Source organism: Macaca fascicularis, chromosome 14, assembly GCF_037993035.2.
Source record: "Macaca fascicularis isolate 582-1 chromosome 14, T2T-MFA8v1.1".
Classification (NCBI taxonomy): Eukaryota; Metazoa; Chordata; class Mammalia; order Primates; family Cercopithecidae; genus Macaca; species Macaca fascicularis.
In genome coordinates, this window is record NC_088388.1 from 117,016,820 (window position 1) to 117,031,533 (window position 14,714).

The 14,714-nt window shown below is 53.6% G+C and overlaps 1 protein-coding gene across 2 annotated transcripts; it reads right to left on the bottom strand.

The window, feature by feature from the left end:
• Positions 1-521: 521 nt before the first annotated feature.
• SCN2B (sodium voltage-gated channel beta subunit 2) lies at positions 522-14,397 on the bottom strand. Of its 2 annotated transcripts, none has more exons than XM_005579786.4 (4): positions 14,135-14,397; positions 6,295-6,461; positions 5,790-6,000; positions 522-4,790 (listed from the first exon to the last, which is right to left on the bottom strand). In XM_005579786.4, exons 1-4 carry the CDS (start codon positions 14,202-14,204, stop codon positions 4,591-4,593), a joined length of 648 nt encoding a protein of 215 aa, XP_005579843.1. In that variant the 5' UTR covers positions 14,205-14,397; the 3' UTR covers positions 522-4,590. The 2 variants fall into 2 exon arrangements, with proteins under 2 accessions (XP_005579843.1, XP_065385099.1); XM_065529027.2 differs by lacking the exon at positions 14,135-14,397 and adding an exon at positions 9,155-9,476.
• Positions 14,398-14,714: the final 317 nt, after the last annotated feature.

Consider the following 14,714-nt stretch of genomic DNA (forward strand, 5'->3'; position numbering starts at 1 on the left):
GACATGAGCCACCTGAACCTTCCCACAGCCACCCTTCTCCATGAATTGCATGAGGGCAGACTCTGACCAGCTGTCATCTATTCTTCCTGAGTCCAGAGGAGGCAAAAGAAATGTCTAATCCAGCACCTTTGGGGAACAGAGCAGGAAGGATGGCCTGTCTGCTCGTGCAAAGAACAGGCAACATCCGCATGACAGTCAGCCGTGGGAGCTTCCAGGGTTGTCTTCATCCCCAAAATAATCGAGAGCCCTCCAAGAAGTAGGTGTTCAGTCACCCTGTCTCGGGGTGGGCAGAGTCCCCAGGGGGCTGGGGAAGGCAAAGGGATGAAACATCTGTGGGGGGACAAGTGTGGGTTAGACAACATTCCCCTTGTGAGGCAGGGGCGTTGAGGCCCTCAGATGCTGGAGATCTGGCAGCACCAATGGGATTACCAGGCAAGGAGCACCTAGGGTTCCAGTTAAGATCCTGGCAAAGCTTCGGCCTACCCTGCCCTGAACCCCTGAATAAAGCCACACTCGAGGGATTTTCAGGGGAGACAGTTTATTGTCGCCAGTAGACCCAAACAATAAGACAAATTGCAAAAGAAACTCAGTCTGCTCCCAAAAGCAGATACATCCCAGCAGTCGGGTCATAGAGGGCCATCTCAGTTTCTCTCCCCTTCCAACCACCCCTTCCAACCTCTCTATAGCACACACAACCGAGAAAGTGCATATGTAGCTGGGTTTTCCCCTCCAAGTGCACAAAGCGCAAGAACATTCCAAAATTTGCCTTTGGTGAATCAACTCAAAACACTGAGAAGTGATTACACCTCCCCACACACACACAGTGTAACTTTTGGGGTGGGTGTGGTGAGATGTTTGATATTTGTATATATAATATATCTATACCTATATAGAGAGACTATGTACAGTGCATCAGCAAGCTTCAATAAAGGAAGACGCCAGCAAGAGGCACAGCAAGAGACACAGGCTGTCCATCCTTAAGACATAAGTAGGAAGGAAGATTTCTTGCTTCATCACCCGTTAACTGCACCAAGCCATTCCTATGACCTGGGACTATCCTTTTGGACCTGCCCAGTGTTTTCAATTGTCTGTCTGCTTAACCTGACCTTGCAAATATTTACCAGCCCAACCTTCCCAAGGAGACACGCAGAGAGAAATATGGATCCGATCAGCTTTTCCTTTTTATAAACTGGAAATAACTGTGAAGAGTCCATAGCTAGGGGGCAGATAGCTATTTCCAAAGCCAGTTCCAAGGCACCTCAAGGCATTTCAGTCCTGAAAAATTGTGCTTTGTTCTTATAAGCTAAATCCCATGGGTTAGCCAGCCCGTCTCTCTTTGCAGTGGCCCTTAATTAGGAGGAAAAGACAGATTGGGGGGAGGGGGAGCAGGGGGAGGTTCTGAGAGAGCAGGAGAGGCTGGAGCAGTTGAGAAAGTCAGCAGACTGAAACCAGCAGAGCATGGTGGTGGGAACATGCAGCCAGAAGTGGGGCTCGAACCCCACGGTAGGAAGAGGAAAAACTTGTCAGCATAAGTTAGGAAACGGTAGAGAAATGGCCGCTGTGGAAACATCTCACTGGTTTTCCACCTCTACTTACAGAAGCCCCATTTTGCTCCCAACCTCACCGTCCTGGGGGAGGCAGCTCTATGAGTCCTCTGGAGGAGATTCTAAGAGGCTCCAGAAGAAAATGCATATGCGGGCTGAGCACCTGGGACAGAGATAGCTCCTGACCCAGCCCCATCTGCCGGGGCCCTGAGGCCCATGAAGAGACATTGCTTTTCCTGGGCCCCAACTGGTCAGGGCAGAGGGAAAAAAGACTCCAGAAATCTTAGGCTTCTTGAGGGAGAGTTAGAACTTCTTAGAATACACTAGGAAAGCCCGCAAATAATTCCCCTAAATGTTATGGATCCTGGAAAAAGATAAGTTCCCAACATCAGCACAGATCCTCACTCATCCTGGGAGAGAAGGACACTTTAAAAGTGACCCAAAAAATGAAATCTGCAAGCTGCAGAAATGTATACAACCTCTCTTGGTCTCAGCTGGCATGAGGTGCCCACCACCCACCTCTCTGCCCCCAGCTGGCTGGCTCGAGTATGGGCAGTGTCCATCTGCTGTAGGCATCCTGGTGGCTTAGCCCACCCACATTGGCAGTGTGTTGATTGGCAGTTAGGTACTGAGCTGATGAGTTTAGCATTTCCAGATGGGCTTGACTCACTCACCTCACCCAGGTGTTACCAGGCTGGTTGCCCATCCCCCATTCTGTGCCCACTCTGCCTGGCCTCTGCACCCTTGACCCTGTTGTATCGCCCCTCTTTCCTGCTGTATCTCCCTTCCCAGGGCCCAGATTCTAGAATCTCTTCATCTTCCCCAATTGTAGCCTTGGAAGCAGTGTCTCGCAGAGGTGGAATTAGATGCACCAAAAAGTTAATCTTGGTCCCTACAGTGCCAACCTGGTAGCCCCCAATGCTTATGGCTTTGTGTATATCCCCAGTGCCCGGCACAGTGCCTGGCATGTAATAGATGCTCAATAAATGGTTGCTGAATTGAAGCGAATTAAGCTGAATCTCCCAGATGATATTGCTCTCTCCCCAAATTGGCCATCTGATGGGCAGAGGCAGGGACTGGTCCCTGAGACTGTCACGGTCCTGTCTCCACCCCCTTTCCTAGACTTGTTCCCTACCCTGGGCACCTGACTCCCTGAGCAGGGGTGGGGCTGAGCTCCTGGAAAGGCTGGGAAGTGCTGGGGCAGGGAATGGGGCATTTGCCAGCAGCTGCGCCCTTCATGCTCGAGCCCTCCCTCCCTGCTTCCCTCCACTCCTCCTCAGTCCTGGCCAGAGGGGCTGGGCTCCTGGGAGAGGGGCAGGGCTAGAGGAGCCCACCCCTCCACCTCGCCCCATCATGGACCAGGCCCCAGAGGCCCCTCCCACCTGGAAAACAATGGCTCTGTTGATTCAAACTGGAGACTGAGGAGCCAGAGAAGAGGGCAGGACCCTCAGTTTCTGTCAGTTGGAACCTCAGTTTCCCCATTTGTAAGTGAGTGACTTGGCTAGTTGATCTCAGGATCTTCCAAGGTCGTGTTCTCAGAGTCAGTGTTTCTGTCTCTTGCTCCTTCTCTCAGGCCTAACCAATTTCCATTGAATGTGAGTGTAATGGCAGTGATGGTTGGCTCCCTCTTTTTTTTTTTTTTTTGGGACGGAGTCTCTCTATGTCGCCCAAGCTGGAGTGCAGTGGTGTAATCTCAGTTCACTGCAACCTCCGCTTCCCAGGCTCAAGCGATTCTCCTGCCTCAGCCTCCCAAGTAGCTGGGATTACAGGCACACGCCACCATGCCCAGCTAATTTTTGTGTTTTTAGTAGAGATGGGGTTTTGCCATGTTGGCCAGGCTGGTCTTGAACTCCTGACCTCAGGTGATCCACTCGCCTCGGCCTCCCAAAGTGCTGGGATTACAGGCGTGAGCCACCGTGCCTGGCCTACAATTGCCATTTTTGTCCCTATGAAGGGAGTTGTTGGGAGAGGAGCGAGTAGCGTGGCCACAGATGGGACAGGGCTGCCATTGGGGACTCAGGTTCCAAGGCCTGCCCTCATGCTGGCCTCAGACTTTCCCTTCCCTCTCTGCAGCTAAAAGCCAGGTGGAAATCCCACCGAGGGCAACTGGGAGAGTTCTCACTGACGCCCCAAAGAAAGCTGGCCCACCCCGCGCATGGCCTCCTCATTTCCCAGCCTTGGCTGCCCCCGCCCAGGTGAGGGTGGTTACCCCAGGGAGAAGTCAGAGCCTGCAGCAACCTGTGTTCACCATGGGGCCCACCCCTCAGCCCCTCAGCTGACTTTGAAACTGGCCTCTGTTGGTGGGTGCCCTCTGTGGAACCTGACCCCCTACCTGGAGCTGCCCTTCTGTCTGGCTTCATCCACAGTCCCAAGGGATTAGGAACCAACGGGAGCCCCAAGGAGGCCACTAGCAATGGAAACGAGGGCCAGATACGGCCTCCCGGGCCAGGGCACATGTCCAGCTTTGCCTGCAGCCCTGGCTTTCCTTCAGTGCCCTGGAATGCACAGTCATCCCTTTAACATGCCCCTCCAAGCTTCAGGAACTCATCGTCACCTCCAGCCTGACGGCTGCTCTGGGCTGGGAGCAGGGGAGGAGCACAGCCATGCCAGGCCAAGCCCTCCTGAGGGAGCTCTGTCAGCACAGGGAAGCCCTCCCTCCCAGCCAGGTCCTCTCTGAAGCCACTGCCAGGCCAAGCACTGGGCAGGTGGACGGCGGCCTCCTCCGCCACCCCTGCCCACCCACTCCCTTCTCTCTGGGGACCCTCACACGTACCTCCTGCCTCCCCCAGGGACTGGCAGGTGGGAGTCCTTTCTCTCCTCTCCCCAGGGCCCACATGTCCCAGAGCATGGCAGGTTTCTCAGATGGAAGACAGTGGGTCACTCTTGGTGCAGGGCGGGAGATACGAAGTGGAGGGTTCAGGAGGCCCCAGGTGGGCCCTGGGGTCCTAGGTCACGGGAAGCACACCAAGAGCGGGCAGGCAGGGTCACTGTACAGGGCAGAGAGGGGAGGAGACGGGACACAGGAGGCTGCAGGGCCGGCCACCCACTACTTGGCGCCATCATCCGGGTTGCCCTCGCCGTCCGTCTTGCCCTCCTCCTCGGTCTTCAGGTCATCTGTGCTCAGCTTCTGCTCTTTTTTTCTCCTCACACATTTGACCACCATCAGCACCAAGATGATCACAGCCAGGAAGCCCCCGACAGAGGCACCCACAATCACGGCCACCGTGGAGTCCCGCTCAGGGGGCTCTGGAAAGGAAGGAGAGCCACTGAGCACCAGGGCTGGGAAAGGGGCCTCCCCACCACCCCACTACCCATGGCATGCGTGGAACCACCCTGACTTTACTCTCCTCCGCGGACAGGACTTTAGCAAAGCCAAAAAGCAATCCAGGTGACTGACCCTGAAGTGCCCCCACCCTCAAATCCCAGGACACCCAAAGGCCCCAGAGGAGGTAGTGTGATGAAGTATTTAAGAGCACGAACTTTAAGATCAAACCAGACCCAAATTTGAGTCCTGATTGTACAACTTATGAATTGCATGACCTTAAGTAACTTATCTTCTCTAACCTCAGTTTTCTAACCTGTAAAATGGGGTTAATAATAATACCTTCCTCGAAGGTTTTCATGAGGATGAAATAGTGCATAAACAGAGCTTAGCCCTACGACTGAGACATAGAGGTGCCCAATAAATGAAAGCTGCCATCATCACCGTCATTATTATTGTTGTTGTTGTCATCTGAAACAGGGTCTTGCTCTGTTGCCCAGGCTGGAGTGCAGTGGCGCAATCATGATTCGCTGCAGCCTCGACCTGCTGGGCTCAGGTGATCCTCTCACCTCAGCCCCCCAAGTAGCTGGGAGTATAGGTGCCAGCCACCATGCCCAGCTAATTTTTGCATTTTCTGTAGAGATGGAGTTTTGCCATGTTGCCCAGGCTGGTCTCGAGCTCCTGAGCTCAAGCTATCTGCCTGCCTCAGCCTCCCAAAGTGCTGTGATTACAAGTGTGAGCCATCACGCCCAGCCCCATCATTAAGACCGGGATTATAGTCTATATCATTACCAGGACTCTCTGGGACATGTTCCCAGGTTCTTGAGGACTAGAGGGAAGAAAATGGATTCCTTCTATGTAGCACAAATGGTTGCTCCCACCCTCAGGAAGGCATGGCCTCCCCAAAGTGCCCTGAGCGAGTGCTGCACAGAGTAGGTGGGTGGGAAAGGTCAGGGCCCCGAAGCTGGCACCCCAGCCTTCACCTTCCATGATGACTTGCAGATGGATCTTGCCATGGCCCCGGTGGCGGTCGGGGGGGTTCATGATGTAGCAGTTGTAAATCCCCTCGTCCTCAGGCTGCACGTTTCTCAGCATCACGGACACATCGTACTTGCTGGGGTTCCCCGAGAACTCCACGCGGTCTTGAAACCGCTCCAGCTTCAGGTTAATGATCTTCATGCGGAACTGGAGGAACTGGGGATGGAGCGAGGGACAGGATGGGCAGCTGGGCGGCTGAATGAGCAAGCAACTACAAGGACAGCGAGGATGCCCCCTCTTCCTAACTACCCTTTTCCTGGGGAAGAGAGGCAGTTACCTCTAGGAGGCACCAGGGTGCGCAGCACACCTTGTGTCAAAGCCTCCAGGGCACGCAGCCCACCCAGGGTCCTCTGGGGCCTAGTCCAGCGCGGGGGCCGATGGTGGGACGGGGCCTTCATGCTGCGGGGCTCCTGCCTCCTCCCCCACTCCCGCCTTCAGCCCAGGACTCACCATCTCCTCGGAGCAGTTGTTGCACCCCTGGTAAGTCCAGTTCAGGGAGAACTGTTTGTGGTTCACTGTGTAGCAGGAGTTGAAGGTGCAGGGCAGGCGGGCATCAGAGCCATTGAGGACATTGAGGGTGGCAGGTACTGTGACCTCCATGCTCCGTCCTGGTGGCACTGCAGACGAAGCCACAAGCTAGTGAGGAGTCTGGCTGAAAGGGCTGGGGAGGGGCAAGCCCTCTGTGCCTGAGGGTGTTGGGGGATGAGGCAGAGCAGAGCAACCGGCAGGGGACTGGGCAGGGGACTGGGTCCTCGACAGCGCCAGTTAGTCAGGAGGTGGGAGTTATTGTTACTTGCAACAGGGTCTCTGTTGCCCAAGCTGGAGTGCAGTGGCGCAATCATGATTCACGCAGCCTCAACCTGCTGGGCTCAGGTGATCCTCTCACCTCAGCCTCCCAAGTAGCTGGGAGTACAGGTGCAAGCCGCATGGAATTGGGCTTCGTTCTTCCTGGCAGGGGCCCACTCAGCCTCCCCAGTCCATACTCGTGGAGTGGGCAGGCACATATGGGGCACCAGATATGGTCTTTGAGGCAAAGTGGGGTGGCAGAGCAGGTAGGGGAGGAGAGAGACCAAATCATCACGTCACCTGTCAAGCCAGGGGCAGCCAAATGGCCCCAAGCCTTTTCTAGAACCACTGTTAGGCAACCCCCGCCCCCACCACACTTGCCCCACTTCTGTCATATGCTAGCAGAAGACCACAGACAGGGGCTTCACTATGCTTGCCTCAGTTTCCCCCTTATTCTCACCACTTCGAACCATCTTTGCTGGGCCAAAGCCCTTCCAGCTGAAACTGAGGGCTCCCCTGCAGTTCTGTTCTCAGGGCAGCAGCCTGAGAATAGCTGGAGATTTGGAAGGCCTCACTCTCCATATCCCAGGGACAGAGCAAAGCTGTGTCCCAGCACAGCCCAGCCCCCTACCTTCCTCAGGCTTGTGACAGACAAGAAAGAGGGCAGACAAGCTGTGGGAGGGAAGAGGTGCCCCAGAAGGTGAGGCACCATTCCAAGGACCAGCTGATGGGTCTACAGGGACAGGAGTCCCTCTTGGAGATGTCAGACCTGGAGACACCACGGCAAGGAGCTGCTACAGGAGGGCAGGGTAGGAGCTGCTGGTTCTGTGGAGGAGTCCTATTAGGAACACTAGATGTAGGCCAGGAGACCTTGGTGCTGGGGCTGAGAAAGGCCTGTCCCACTCTGACATTCTAAGCAGGACAGAGCCTATAGGGAGGTGAGCGAGGGGCCTGGGGCAAGACACTTAAGGGGCATCCACTCTCTGGTCATGGAACTACCTCCTTAAATGTCACGCCCCAGGCACCTCACTGGACTCACCTGAGCCCTAGCCTTCATTCCAAGATGCTCTGCCCGTATCCTCAAGAACCTTATCTCAGAAGGTTCCCTTTCTTTATGGAGGATAAACAGCAGTGTTCAGCGTCATTCATTCACTCATTTACCAAATATTTATAAATCACCTACTGTGTGCCAGGCACTTAGTCTAGGCCCTGAGGGTTACTGCTGTGAACAGGATAGGCAGAGTCACTGCATCATGAAGCTTATATTCTGGGAAGAAGGAAAAAAATCATGGAGTTGTAGGTTAGAGACACACGGCAAGGTAGAGGGGCATTGTCTGATGTTGGGTGGGCAGGGAAGCCTGCTGTGAGGGGGACACGCAGGCAGTGCCCGCCTGAAGTGAGGGAGTGAGCCCGTTGAAGTTTTGAGGGAGTCGAGTTCCCAGGCAGGGGTACTCCCAGGGGCCAAGTCCCAGTGACTGTAAGGAGCTTCGTGTGCCTGAGGCAGAGGGAGCAGAGTGACCAAGGGGGCGCATGGTGAGACCTGAGGTCCGAGAGTAAGGCAGGGACCAGCTCACAAAGGCTTTGTGGGCCAGCATGCGGAATTAGGAGTTTCCTCTTTGGAGTGTGATAGGAGGTCCCTGCAGGGTTGGGGAGTGCTGGGAGGCTGTCCAGGCGAGCCCAATAGTGGCTGATGTGGGAATAGCATAGACAAGGGGATGCGACTAGACTTGGGTTCAATCCCAGCTCCAGCATCAGAAGCTGGGAGAGTGGGGGCTGCTCCTTTGTAAAATGCAGCTGGTGACGCGTATCCCCCAGGGTTGTTTCCATAATGAAAATAAGCAGTAAGTATTCAGCAAATGGTAGCTGCTATTATCCTCAATTCTCCCCAAGTTCTGCCTTGCAAACAGGAAGGGCTTCTAGGGGAGCATCTGGCCTGGCCTGAGGGCACCTTGGAGACTGTCCCCTCCAGCCAGTCCTTAGGAGTTGGCAAACAGCCCAGGCCTGCAGGGCTCCTATTTTTCAAACTTTTTTTTTTTTCCCCTGCACAAAGCTGCAGAAGCAGCTGCCCTGCAGCCTGCAGGGACATCAACATCTGCCTGGAGCACCCTTCTGCCGGCCCCGCCCCTGGCCCGAGCGATCAGGGCAAGTGGTAGGACTTAAGAACCAGAGATTCTCTGAACTGGAAGCAGCCCTGGATGGAGGGGTAGGCATGGGGACCTCATCTGTTCTCCAAGCTGGGAGACAGGCGTCACCATCTGCGTTTTCTAGAGGAGGAGCCCAGGGCTGAGGATTCCAGGTGTGAGTTTAAGTGCTCATTAGGGGAGTACGGCCTGGGGAGGATGAGTGGGCCCCTGCCAGGAAGAACAAAGCCCAATTCCATCTCCTGCACTTTCATCACCATTCTGAAAGCATCTGGCACCGCACCAGCCAGGGAGGAGGTGGGCAGAAAATGCCAACAGCATCTCTATCTGCAGAGGCACAGAGCTCTGAGGGAAGGCATTGATAGTGCTTGTCCTGAGCTTACCTCCCATCCCAGGAATGTGCTGCCCCTCTAGCTCTTCCCTTGGGAGGTCGATTATCTTCCCAGGGGCTCTTCAGGCCAAAAAGTCTGCGTTCTGTGAAGCCCGGCTGACCCTGCGCGGGCCTCTGCCCGCCCCCTCCACCAAGCCCAAGGCAGTGCTCCAGATTAGAACTTGAACTCCACCATCTCGAAGGAGCTAGCACCCTGCCGTGGAGGAGGGCAGGGTAGAGAGGAGTGCGGGGGCGCCTTTTCTGGCCCGCAGGACTGGGGCAGCCAGAGAGGTGCAATGCGGGCTCCCCCTCCCCACCCTGCAGCGCGGCACTGCAGAAGGTACCGGGCGGAACACGCGTGCCCTCTAGTGGTCACAGAGGTGAAACGTCAAGTTCCATCCGGCGAGGGAGCGTGGGATCCGGAGCCAGAGTTGGAGCTGAGATCAGAAACCGTAGATCTAGCCCTACTGTTTTATCGATGAGGAAAGAGAGGCCATGAGAGCCACACGCAGAGAATAGGGACAAGCTGAGGCCAGAGTCACGGTTCCTAGCCCCTCATCCAAGATCCCCACGTGAGCCTGTGACCTTACCAGAATCCCAGCAGCTTTAGGGTGCTGGGCCTCAGACCTTCCGCCAGTCCGGGCCCTCATTAAAAAGGAGGGGGCCATGGCTCAATAAGATCACAGCTGTGAGCAAAACTCTGGTCTCTTGATTAACTCTCCTGCTTCGGGAGAGCACCCGAATGCATGGCCAAGGCCACAGAAAGGACTTCACAGCCACAAACCCTTACAAAATGCTTACAACGAGCCGGGCACTGTCTAAGCATTCTACACATATCACCTCATTTAATACTAACAAAACCCTGTTATCACTCCCACATTCCGGATGAGGAAGATGCAGCACAAAGAAGTTAAGAGACGAACCCAAGTTCACGGCTAGTGAGAGGCGAAGCTAGAATCTGAAGCTAGTCTGCCTGGCTCCAGGCAGCGTTGAGGCACTGAAGCTGAGTGGGGAAGTGAGCCCCATCCCAAGACATCTGGGGTACCAGATCTCTTGCCGACTATATGGCAGGTCCAACTCCAGGCAGGCCGGCCAGCAGGGAGTGGTTGCATTTAAAGGAACCTCCATACAAGGGAGGCGCGCAGTCTTCCTGGTTGTCCCATTTGAGACCAGGTCTGGGGCCTGTGTCTCCGATTTTCAACTCACAGAAGGGAAATGATCATCAACGGGCTGTGACTTCTGATCTTAGATCCAAAACCTCAGCAGTGGCGGGCCCCCTGCTGTCTCCAAGGCACATCTGGGCCCTCAGGCACCGTGTCATCCACTGTTCTAACTAGCCCATCTTGCAGTGACTATGAAAATTTGCTCATCTGCCAAATGCTATCTCTTGCAGAGACTGGAAGTTAATCTCTTCACTCCTCTTTCCACCCTACAGCAAACTATGAGGTAATTATTTCCTTTTTTTTTTTTTTTTAGTATCTAAACAGATGAACTGTCTCCCAGGGCAGCTCCTGCCTCCCAGGTGAGTGTGGCTTCCAGCCCGTATCTCCGCACCTGCACTGCCGTACCATCCAGACCCTTCCTGCTCCAGGGCCTCCCCAACCCCAGCCACTCTAGCCCATCTTCGTGCAGCCAGGAGCAACCCACCCTCATCACTCCTCACCTCCAAACCTCCAACGGCTACCCACTGCTTTCAGCATCGAGTCCAGGCTCCTGGGCACGGCTTCCAAGCCCTTTGCCATCTGAGGCCAACTTATACCCTAGCCTCATCTCCTGCCAGCCCCCATCCCCCCAGGTCTCCTTCACTCCAGTGACCCCAGTTCTGATTTTTTCTGAAAACACCACCTTGCTTCCCTTCTCCATGCCTTTGCACATATTTTTGCTTCAGGTTGGGAAGCTCATTTGCTCTCCTGTCCCTGGGGCCCTCCTACTTATTCTTCAGGTCCCAGCTCACAGCACATTAGCCTCAGTGACTGTTTCCCCAGTGTCCTTGTCCTCACCCAAGCCCTGTTCCTATCTCTTCCACATGACTTGGGGGCAGAATGGCAGGATAGTTAACCTCCCAGTGCCTCAGTTTCCTCATCTGCAATATAGGGGACAATAAGCCCAACTTCGTAGGGCTGTTGTAAGGATTAAGTGACTTACTGTCTGTATGAAGTTCAGCACAGTGCCTAGCACATGGCCTGGACAAAAGTTAGCTGCGACTCTGATGATCACTATTGCTATTATTGTTACCATACATACAATGTTGTCTTGTTATGATTTGTTTATGGGCCTGTTTCCCTCAAGAGGCTCCGGGGAACTGATTCTTATTCATCTTGGTATCCCTGGCACCCAGGACAGTGGGTGGCACAGACTGGGGCTCAATAAAGTCGACTAAAGGAAGAAAAGACCGCTTTCTCTCCATGTCTGGGTCCCTGCCACCACAAGCAGCAGGTGTGTGCAGTGGGCCAGAGTGAGGACCAGACTTCACTTTCTTTCTCTTTCTTTCTTTCTTTCTTTAAGAGACAGGGTTCGGCTCTGTTGCGCATGCTGGAGTGCAGTGGCGTGATCACGGCTCACTGCAGCCTGGAACTCTTGATACTCCTACCTCAGCATCCTGGAACAGTTAGGACTACAGGCACACGCCACCATGCCTGGCTCATTTTTCTTTTTTTCTTTTTTCTTTCTTTCTTTTTTTTTTTTTTTTTTTTTCTGTAGAGACAGGGTCTTGCTATGTTGCCCAGGCTAGTCTCCAACTCCTGGCCTTAAGCAATCCTCCCACCTTAACCTCCTAAAGCACTGGGATACAGGCGTGAGCCACCGTGCTCAGCCCAGACTCCACTTTCTATGCCTCCTCTAACATAATCCATACATTGGTAAGCAGGCCAGTGACTGTGGAGTTAACGGTCTCAAGAAAAACTTGAGGGAAGTCCAGTCATTTGCATTGTTTCTAGCTAAAACTAGCCTCATGTGCTTCTGTTGTGGGTACAGTTGGTTGCCCACCTGCCCTTTCTCTTATGGCCCTCTTCTCTTATGGTCACCTCCATAGTCATCCCCACAAGCCCAGCCCCGACAGAGTCCCCTCCCTCATCACTTGTGGCATCCTCCATCCCGGGGATCGATGCTACTGCAACACCACCAAAGTTCCATTGTCAACTCAGCCCTCAGCATTGGAGTGCCAGGGACATGCCTCATTACAGCACCAATCAAATTCAAGTTCAAGTTCAGGATTCCCATTCCTGTGTCCTCTCCCACTCAGCTTTGCAGAAGCTTTAGCTGCCTCCCACCACCATCTCCTCACCCCCAACACTCAGACCTCTTCATCCCAGACTCCCTCTTCCCTGCCATAGCCCAGGGCTCTGGGTCCTGGTCACTGAGCCCCCTTTCTAACTTTACTTAGCCATGGCTCTCACCAGGCGGCTTCTCTCCTGCAGGGAGCACTTCCTAACTCCTGAGGGAAGGGTCCTGTCCTCCATCTGGGGCTCCTTGCAACAGTCCACTCACCCAACTCCCCCTCTTTCAGCCTGTCCTGAGACTGATCAATTAGGTACTGTTAATACAGCAGTGCCATTTCTTGAACATTGGGGGCAGTGGAATCCAATGTTTAAGAGAATGTGGTGAAGTCAGACCCAGGGAGTTCAAATCTCAGCTCCCATTACCCGTTACCCGTTACCGTAGTCATCTGTTTCCTCCCTGTAACCTGAGGTATAATAGAATCTACCTCAGATTGCTGTGAGGGCTGAACAAGACACACAGTGCCTGGGCTCACGAAAAGCATTCTTACGTTAGCCATTCTTAAGTTCCTGCCGTGCCTGGATCACAAACACGCCAGGCAGTAGGCATTCTTTAGTTTACCCAGAAGGGAACTGAAGCTCAGAGGGGTTGAGTAACTTGCCTGTGGTCATTACGTAAATGACAAAGGTGGCTTGAAACCCAGGTCCTGCCGGAGATTCCATAGCATTCCTGCCCTGATGTTAATATGCCAAGTAACTCAGCAAAGCAGGCTGGCAGGGCCTCTGCACTGTCTGTGTTTAGCACTCCTACCCCAAACCCAGCACATCACGCCACAGAAAGAGAGAGAGGCTTTGTGGTGGCCAATATTGCCATCAAGTCCTTGGACTTGACTCTCAGTTGCTGCTCCAGCAATAAGTAAGTTTAGGAGCAAGAATGAAACTCTACAAAGCAGGCTTGCAAATAACTTTCTAGCCCACTTCCCCACCAGGAAGTCTCTGAGTGGTCAAATACAAAATTAACATTTGGGGCTACTTGACAGGACAGTCTGCAAGACTGGACTGGGCAGTTCTGAGGCTGGATTTAAAGGGCCGCAACCTCGCTCAGCCCATGGGTTCCATTTTTTCCTGAATCTCTACACCTGGCCCCTCCTCCATTCCATCGGGCCCAAGCCAAAGGTGCCTTCTCCATCAGTGCGTGCCTCAGCAGGTCTCCTCCCAACCCAGACATCATTCCCCAAGCCCGCTTCCCACCTACTCCCACACACGTTCCAACAGATCAGTGAGACCGAGTGCCAGGAAGCCAGACCCAGACTCAACTTTCTGCCACCAGCTCCCCCGCACACTCTCCTAACACCCTAAATCCACCAGGATCAAGGTTCCGAAAAGAAGCCCCTTAAGGGAACATTAAGTCCCAGGACCCCACATTTGCGGCAGCTACAAAAAAAAAAAAAATCCCTGAAGATACTGCAGGTCAATCCACTCTCTGCCCCACCCCCACACTGGTCCACTTAGGGGAAATCCAAAGAAGATTCACCTCCCTTGACCACTGTCAGCCCCCAGCAACACTCAGATCCCCTGACCCAACATTTCTGTGACTAAGTAGTCCCAGGGTTCTGCACTCCCCAGCAACGTCCCTTCCAGTCCCCAGCACCTCCCCTCCCAAGGACACAGAGGGAAGCACTAGCAATGTCTTCTTTCCTATCCCCTGCCCCCATCCTCTTCACGTTGCGGCTACACTTCTGAACCCTCGGGAGCATGCAGATGTGAGTCTAACTTACCCAAAGAGAAAAAGAGACTGAGCCCCGTGAGACTGAAGGCAGGGCGAGGTAGCCAGGCATCTCTGTGCATTTTCAGAGACTGAGATGTTAGTCGGGTGGGCTACGGGAGAGGGTGATTTGAGGGGGCGAGGACTACAGGGGAGGAATGGTTGGATGCTAAAAAAAAATGCACGGATGTACTTCAAAGACATATGCAACATTAAGGAAGCTTTATTTCCATCTCTCTAATATGGCCGGCTTGTATGTTGCTGCTAAAAAGAGAGAGAGAGGGAGTGTGTAAAGGAGAGAGAGAGAGATGGGGGGAGAGAAAAGGGGGATGGGGTAAATATTGTGGTTGGTGGATTTCAAAAAGCAGGTGGGAGGGCATAAAAAAGTCATTTTGAAAAGAACGAAATCCCCAGAAATTTTTACCCTCTAAAACAAGAAATAATACAAATCCTGCCTTTTGACTTCACTCGGATGATTGTTGGATTTTCAAAACTATTAGAGGAATCCATTTATTTTAAAGATTCTGGAAAGGGGAAACACTTATTGTCATTTAAAAACAGGGAATGGTCCCATTTAAAGGAAACTCCATACA

Excerpts from the sequence above, each read along its gene's own strand:
- SCN2B (XM_005579786.4), bottom strand. The coding sequence starts at position 14,204 with ATGCACAGAGATGCCTGGCTACCTCGCCCTGCCTTCAGTCTCACGGGG. Across the intron at positions 6,462-14,134 it reads CAGTCTCTTTTTCTCTTTGG|TGCCACCAGGACGGAGCATG; the intron begins GTAAGTTAGACT and ends CTTCGTCTGCAG. Across the intron at positions 6,001-6,294 it reads ACAACTGCTCCGAGGAGATG|TTCCTCCAGTTCCGCATGAA; the intron begins GTGAGTCCTGGG and ends CTCCATCCCCAG.